This window comes from Pseudogymnoascus verrucosus (assembly GCF_001662655.1).
Source record: "Pseudogymnoascus verrucosus strain UAMH 10579 unplaced genomic scaffold scaffold_2, whole genome shotgun sequence".
NCBI classification, from domain to species: Eukaryota; Fungi; Ascomycota; class Leotiomycetes; order Thelebolales; family Thelebolaceae; genus Pseudogymnoascus; species Pseudogymnoascus verrucosus.
Window position 1 is genome coordinate 642,214 of NW_017263653.1, and position 8,207 is coordinate 650,420.

General features: G+C 57.5%; 1 protein-coding gene across 1 annotated transcript; it reads right to left on the reverse strand.

Moving 5' to 3' along the window:
* Nucleotides 1-894: 894 nt before the first annotated feature.
* On the reverse strand, nucleotides 895-6,042 carry VE01_00860 (uncharacterized protein; the record flags this gene model as incomplete). The annotated part of the gene is made up of 2 exons (XM_018270388.2): nucleotides 5,171-6,042; nucleotides 895-5,103 (listed from the first exon to the last, which is right to left on the reverse strand). Exon 2 carries the CDS (start codon nucleotides 5,068-5,070, stop codon nucleotides 895-897), a length of 4,176 nt encoding a protein of 1,391 aa, XP_018134654.1. The 5' UTR covers nucleotides 5,071-5,103; nucleotides 5,171-6,042.
* Nucleotides 6,043-8,207: the final 2,165 nt, after the last annotated feature.

The window sequence follows — 8,207 nt, forward strand, 5'->3', positions numbered from 1 at the left end:
ATTCCCCAGTCCCCATTCCCCATTTTCCCCGCCTCTAAAACTCCGCACTACTTTAGCCTCCCCCCCCCCTTCTCCCCTTAACACCCCCCAAACCACACAAACCCCACCACAACCACTCACACCATTACATAAAAACGTTCTATGAAGAAAGTAACGGAGGGTGGATGAGGTGTGCCCTCAAATGGCCTGAGATACCGCCGGTTATCCTGCTGATGCGAGAAGCGAGACAAAAGTTAAGACGGTCTCAAACAAAAGATATCGAGAACAGAGCCTAGAAAACCTAGTCCCCGTCGAGCCTCTCGTTGTCGACGCGGTTCTGCTGTCGCCGTCCCCTTTCTCACCACCCGCTTTCTCACCACCACCTCCCTTGCTCACCTCTCACCTCTCACCTCCCCCCCCAACCTACCCACCCGCACCACGCGCCACGCCATCAATCCATCGCCAAGCCCCACCCAGACCCCATGGAATGTGAATGTTCTGACAAAAGTCTCTTGCTTCCTCTCTCTCTCTCTCTTCGTCCTGTTGTGTTCTTAAATACATTTTTCACCCCAATAGTTTGAGCGAACATGTCAAGCGAGCAGCCCGCCACGCCCAGCTACGAGCGAGAATATGCGCTTTCTCGGCTCGTTTCACACACACAACAGCCCTTGCCCTTTCTCACTCATGCAAGTTAAGTCAAGTAATAATGTTGAAGTAGATTCAAGAAACTTCCTATTCCATACACCCCCCCATCTATCAAGCCACTACAAAGCCATCATATAGCCACAAATACATATAATATACCCCTTAGCACAAGACCAGCTGTGCCTCTCCCAATCCCCCCCCCCCAAATTCCTCCCCCCATTTCCCCCCACTACCCCTTTATCCCCGTCTCCCTCTCCCTCTCACAAATAATTAAAACATACCCCCCATCCCCCCCCCCTCCCCCTGTTCCCTACCAGGAAACCCCCCCGCCCCAGCACTAACAGGCATAGGCACCCTCTCCACCGTCAACCCCCCATTCCCTCCCCCCGCACCCCCAGCCGCCGAGCGCGCTCTAGCAGCAAGGTTTCCGCCTTCACTACTCGTCTTCCTCAACCTCTGCCTTGCGCGCGGTCCAACTGCTGCTGCCGCCGCATCATCGCCCTCAAAGACGGAACTGCTCAGGACTTCTCCCGCACCACCACCACCACCCGATCCAGAAGCGCTATCACTCCCCTCCGCCGAAACATCGCGACGTTTCCAAAACATCCCCGTCCTCGTCCTGCGCCTAGGATCCATCGCCGGAACCTCCGGCTTCCCTTCCCCCTCTCCCACTCCCATGCCCGCGAACGTCGTAGCGACAGGCTGGGAGTTGACGGGGCTGGTGGGTAATTCGACGGTTGAGACTTTATTCGTACTAGACACAAACACCGGATCAGAGATATCCCTCTTATTAACACTCCTCTTCCTCCCCTTCCCCCCGCCCCCCACACCCGCCGCCGCGCTCGCCGCAGAAGCAGCGGCAATAGCCGCCGCAGCCGCAGCAGCCGACCCCGACCCACTCGACGACGAAGGCGTCAACGGTGTCGTCGGTCCGGAACCCCCAGGTAAGCCATTAGGCGTAGGAACCAGCGCAGGCGTGGAGTTAACCGCGAATGGCACCACCGGGCTCGGTCGCGGGGAGTTATTTGACCCAGAGGCGGCGCTGTAGGCTGTCCCTAGGGAATCGAGGTTTAACTGCATCCCCTGAAACTGCTGCTGCTGCTGTGCTTGGGAGCGACTCGCACTCCTCGATCTCGGGGACGGGGCACCGTTTCCCACCCCGTTGTTCCCAGCAAAAGGGACAGCAGGCGGTGGGAAGGTAGGTGAATTAATAGTCGACAACCCCCCCTCTCCCCCCCTCAGCTGCGGCCCCGGGCCCCCACCACCCCTCCCCCCATACCCAGACGCACTAGCATTACTCCCACTCCTCTCCCTCGTCCCCGGTCTACTCCCCCCACTCCCAGCACCACTCTCCACGCTCCCCGCCCTCGGCGCGCGATAGCTCACAGGCGGCGCGTCGCGACTAGGCGAGCGCGTCCTCATAGCAGGGTGATGTCTATCATTCCCGCCCTGTCCGTGTGGCGCGGCTCTCTGCCTCGGCTGCTGCTGCATCCCCTGCTGCTGCTGTTGCTGACGCCCCGCAGCACCAAAATAATCATCCGAATCACTCCCCCCCGTCCCCGCCCTATGACGATTCATAACCTGCCTTTCCCGTTCCCTCTGCGCATCCCGTCTCTTATCCCTAAAACTCTTCAACCCCTGTGGCGCCGCCCCACCAGCACCACCACCACCAGTTGGAGGACCCCTCGGCGCGCTCCTCGGCGGCGGCGGCGCAGAATTCTCATAATTACTACTAGCATACCCCCCACCCCCCGCGGAATCAGAATCATAATGCGACCTCGGTGGCGGACCCTGCTGGTTATGCGGGTGCGGGTGATCATCATAATGCGTCCCCGGCGGCGTGGTCCTCTCCCCCCCGCTCATCCCGAGCATCTTCCTCGCCTTACTCTGCGGACCCGCTGAGGAATCCCGTGATCGGGGGACGAGGGACTCGCGACTCGTCATCCCCTTCATGAAGTTGAGATGATTTGAGCGCGGTGTCGGGCCGGCACCACCACCGCTGCCTGAGGCCGTGCGCTGCGCGCTGTTCGGCGGTGGCGTCTCCATCCCCCCGCGAACAGGGGACTGGGAGCGGCTGTCTGATTCGGCGAAACTCCTCAGGTTATCTTGTACGCGCTTCCGGCGCGCAGCGAGCTCGGAGGCGAAATCTTCGCGCTCGCGTTGGGATTCGGTGGATGCATCGCGGCTGTGGTGGTGATTAATCGCTTTCTCCCATGAAGGCGTATCCGAGGGCGCTGGGGAAGCGGCGCGAGGGGTCAAGTGTGAAGGCGTGGCTGCTGGGCTGGATATCGCAGCGGGTTGTTGGAAGGCGGAGATGTTGGGGTGGGGAGCCCAATCGTTGTCTGTGGCGTTGGTGGCGGGTGTGTCGTCCCAGGGGTTACCGTTCATGGTGTAATCCGCAGCTTGATACTGCGGTCCTAGAACAGGGGATGGCGGGCCGCCGATGGAAGAGGTGTTACTCTCGCTGCGGAGATGTTGGCGGATGATCCCGCTCAGTCCGCTGGCAGGCAGCGTCGGTGAGTCTAGCGGCGATGCAACCTTTGTCTTCTCAACCTTGACATCCTCCGGGGTCTTCGAGGGGACCTTAGCCTGCTGCTGCGGAGGCGACCGCAGCGGCGCCTCCATCTTCTGCATCCCCCTCTGCTCATCCAGATCCCTCAACTTCAACCGATCCTGTCTAAACGCAGGATGCTCCGTCTCCACCCTCCTTGCCGCCAGAGGCGCAGGCGCAATCGCAGGCGCAGGCGCGCGAACCTCAAACTCATCATACGCCGCAGCCTGCTCCCACGCATTCGCGGCACCCGTCGCCTCTCCACTCCCCCTAGGTGAGCTAGCCGCGCTACTGTCACCAGGACTCGTGAGGAACGATCCCATCGACGCCGACTGCGGTTGGGGCTCTGGCGGCGGCTCTCTCTTGGGAGGGAACATGCGTTCACGGGGTTGGAATTCGCGCTGCGTGGATGACGACCGCGATACATCGGATTGGTATGTGGCATTCGACCCCGCGCGGTTGCGTGGCGCGGTATCCTGGCCGGCGGCGTTTGGAACGAAGGACTGAGGGGGTGCGTGTTTGCGGAGCGGTGGTGTCTCGCGGCCTTGTTGCATCTGGAGCTGCCTCTGCGTGTATTTCCTCTCATCATATGGCTGTGCGGGCTTTGCAAACGCTCCCAGAGCAGTAGCTTTCCCCTTGTCGTTCGGTTGGATCGGCAGAGCCGACTTGTCCTCGGTTTCACTGATAGGCGAACTCAGGGGTGGCGTGGTGACAAACGGCTTCAACGCATCCTTGGTAGTCGGCTTGGTGCCGAAGTCGAATCCGCCGTTATTCGGTGATGTCGGGCTGCTCAACGGAACCCTTTGTTGTCTCCCCGCGTTGGAACTCGGTCCCTCAATCGGCGATGGGACAGGCGACCCAGCTGGCGAGGGGCTTCTTGCACCTAGATTCCTTCCCTGTCTCGACAGATTATCCAGTCTATTCGCAGCCGAGAACTGCTGCGTATGCAAATGCTGATCCAGACCCGTCTCATACAATCTCTTCGTCTTCGTAAACGAGCGCTCCGGCCCCGGCACCGCAGGCGTAGTAGGCGCACTACTCTGCCCCGTCACAGACGGCGTGCGCTGCGACGTAACCGACGTCGCCGCCGTCGACATACGCGTCCCATTCGGTCCCGACGAGGTCGTCGACGACGTCTCGCGATTGCGATTATACCCCAACGGGGGCGACTCCGAGCGATACGCCTCCTCATTACTGCGCCTCTCGCTCTCCCTCTCCCTCTCCTCGCGCTCACGCTCCTTCAGCTTCTGGAACGCGGATTGGCTCACGTCGTCGCCGTAGAGGGCGCGACCTCCGAGCCCGCTGGACTCGCCAGTGCCGTTGAGGGACTTCATGGATGCCGATCCTCCCATGGGGATCTTGTAGATCTTCTGTCGTCCGCCGAAGAGGTTGTTTCCCTCCGCTGGCTTGCCGCGCGACATGATACTCTCCTGTGCGTCGGTCTCGGAGCTGCCCGCAGACGACTGGAAGGAATCCATCCTATCCAGCGCGAACGGGCGGCGCGTCGCCTCTCTGATCGATCCCACCTCGGCAATATCACTGAGTCCCTGCGGCGTGAAGCCGAAATCGTTGAGCCGCGACTGTCTCTTTGGGAAGAGCACACTATCATCGCTGGCCTTTCCAATCTTCGACTTCGGGTCGTCCTGCTCGCGCAGCATGGAGAAGCGGGCTGATAGTCCCGTCATGAGCAGACTCGTCCTGAAATCGTCGGAGGCGGGGAGGGCGTTGACGAGATCGAGCTCCATGCGCGGCGGCGGCTCGTTCTTCTCTTTCTTCCTGCGGAATGTCATGGCCGGTTTCAGGGGTGTCAATGTGGGCGCTGCGGAATCGTTGGAGGGGCGGGCGGGCGCCTCGTCGGCGGCCTTGGCCTTCTTCTTGGTGCGGAAGCGGTTCATGGTGAGTGTGGTTTTGCAAGTTGTGGCCTGCGACTGGGGAGAGGGGTTAGCTCTTGTGGTGGGAGGTGGAAGCTGGAGATGGGGAGTTGCTTGCACTCACCCTTTAAATTATATTTCCTCAACTGAGCTTATCGTAGCTCTCAACGAAAGTAGATATCCCTAACTGGCAATCCAGCCGTCTCACGCCCTCGTACGCGTAGCAGTGAGCGTAGAGCAGCAATGTATCCGCGTCGTCATGTAGATAGTCGAGTACCGGTGCCAAGTGAGTGTAATCCAGTCGTCGGGTCGAGTCGTGTAGTCTCGCAAGCAGCCGAACGTCTCGAGAGAGAGCAACGTCGTCGTCGTATATATCAAGTCAACTCACTCGTTCGTCTCCGTTTGCACGCCTCAAAGCAAACGAATTGGAAATCGAGTTAGTATCGAGGGGAGAGAGTGAGTGTATAGGTGTATGGCGAATTTCGCGTTCTGTCACCTGCAGTCGGTCGAGGACAAACGGGGGGCCGTGGGCTCGCTTTGGCGATGGAGGGTCTGAGTCTGAGTCTGCCGTCCGAGCTGCAGTGCTGTGCAGTGACGTGGAGTGGAGTTGGATTGCGAGACTCGGGAGGAACAGTGTCTCTGTGGGATGTCCAATTCCGGTCAATAGTATATACAACAGACTGCGAGAGGGCGATTTGTTCGAAAATGAAGGTCGTTTTTGTCGAGGTCGGGTCGAGGTCGTTTGGTTTGTCGGGGAGAATAATGTACAGTAAAGTGTAGTAGATAAAAAATACAAGCCGACAAGACAGACAGGCACCACACTACACACACAAACGCGCGCACAGATACAAAATGGGAAAATGGGGATAGGCAGGCAAAAAAGTTAAGGTGTACTATAGTTTGTAGTGGTAGTGGTAGTGTAAAGTGTAACGGAGTAACATGTACTTTGAGGTGTTGGCGGAGATCCCTCCCCAATGCTTGTCTAGGGGGTAGGGGGCCTTCAAGGAAGAGAAGCAGAAGAGCGGGTGGTCAGTTCTGACAAGGCTCAGTCTGGCAGAGAGGAGTAGAGTATGAGTATCTTTCGTGCGTACCTGACTGACTGACTCTCTGTGGAGTACTCGTCTCTGTGGGTGATAACTGGTCAGTACTAGCAATTACAGCAATCATAGCAATCATAGCCCCCCGCTCCACGACATTTTTTTCCAATGGGAGGAGTAGACAGGGGGTGACGACAGGCAGTAGACAGGCAAAGGCAGGTACAGACAGGGCAAGAGGCAGGTACGGACGGGTGTGGGTGGTGGGATTGTGGGTGGCAGACCAGAGTGGGTGGCAGAGTGGGTGGCAGAGTGGGTGGCAGAGTGGGTGGCAGAGTGGGGATAGGAATTGTCTGGGTGGAGGAGGGCGACGGGCCTGTAATTTCGCGATCGACGAAGGTGGAGGAGTGCTAGAGAGTGGAGGAGTGCTAAAGAGTGCTAAGGGGAGAGTATTGGGGCGCTAGAAGAGGGTAGTGGGAGAAAGTGTAATATGGGAAGTATTGTAGAGTACTCCCATGTATGTTTGTCTAGATAGATGGGTGGATGTATGTACGGCCGATGTATGGGCGTATGTGCTTGCGACTGTAACATAACACACCCGGCATCTGTTGCCAATATTCTACGGAGTACAGTGATAATCCTAGCACAGCGCAGCCGGGCTGTACTACAACGGGATGGTTGGCGGGTAGAAGGACGCAGGTACGCAGGGGAAAGGAGAAGGTAAAGCAGAGAGGAAAGGGGAAGAACGAACATAAGGCAGGCACAAGAAAGGAGTCCTCTAGTCCTCCACGAAACAGGAATCTCGCGTTTCGGCCTCTGTGCCTACCGCGGTAGACCTGCATATTGACAGTTGTGAGTGGTTGATCCCCCTCTGCGTCCGACGCACTACCGACCGGAGCAGAGCGTGCGTCCTTGTATGTATGTAATGTAATGCACGCTTATGCACGCTGTAAGGTACGAGACACATAGCACGCGTCGCGGTGGAGAGACACAAAAACCATACATCAGCGATTACCACCTACCACCTACCACCTACCACTACCACTACCACTCCAGAAGTGTAGGATCTCACTCACCACCAAGACACAAAACAAGAGCCATACATGACAGACTCCAGACATCAGACGCCGATAACATGCAGACAGCGGGCAAATCAGACATACAGCGGGCATCGGACATACAGCGGGCATCGGACTGTACTACTCTACTCTAATCTACTCTACTCTACTTCCTTTCCTCTCCCGTCTCGTCCGCGGGAGATTAACAGTGGTGGCTTGTTTACCACTCCACACGCCACCAACTACTCTACCCGCGTACTATCCTCCACTGAAGAGTAGCACAGTAAAAGCGTTGAGATATCTCCGTTGATTGTCTCAGATCACTCTTACCAGCGCGTCGTCATGTACCCGAGGAAGCTCCCTCCCTCCCTCCTTACCTTACCTCTATCCGACTCTGTAGCTGGATATTGTTTGTGCACCCGCCAACGTCTTCTACGTGTAACTTCCCATCTCCCTCCATCCACCTAGCTAATCTACCCATAATCGTCGCCCTCCTCATCCCCCATCCTGCCCTGTCCCATCACCGATCTCAACCCCTTCCACACTTCCCACACTTCCCACATCCTCTGTCCCTGAATCTCGGGATAACAGGGGGAAGTGGGGTTTGTCAACCGTAGTCTACTCCCAACTAGCGTACCACACCAGCCACCAGCCAATTAGAAGATCGCTGCCCCTTTTCCCTCCCGGCCGGCTCGCCTAAGCAGTTTCCCACACACACCACTTGTCAAATTTCACTACTACCACTACTGCCAAACCGTACATTGGGTGGTGATTATGTAAGCATAGAATCGACCAGTCACCTCACAAAAGGCGGATATGACAGTTTCCTGCCTCCCAGACAGAAAATACGAGAGGAAAAAGCTAGTCATTGCCATGCAAAGAACAAAAGCAGGGGACCACGGCACGGCAAGTATGACAGGACCACAGGGTGCCAGCAACACGGCATGTAGGGTGCTTGAAGAAAACCCTCGAATATGACGGTAACAATATCAAGTGCACAGAGGAAAATGACAGAGAAGATGGCGTGTTTCATACTTCAGCTTGCTTTGCTCGGGTCGGTGTCGTCTAC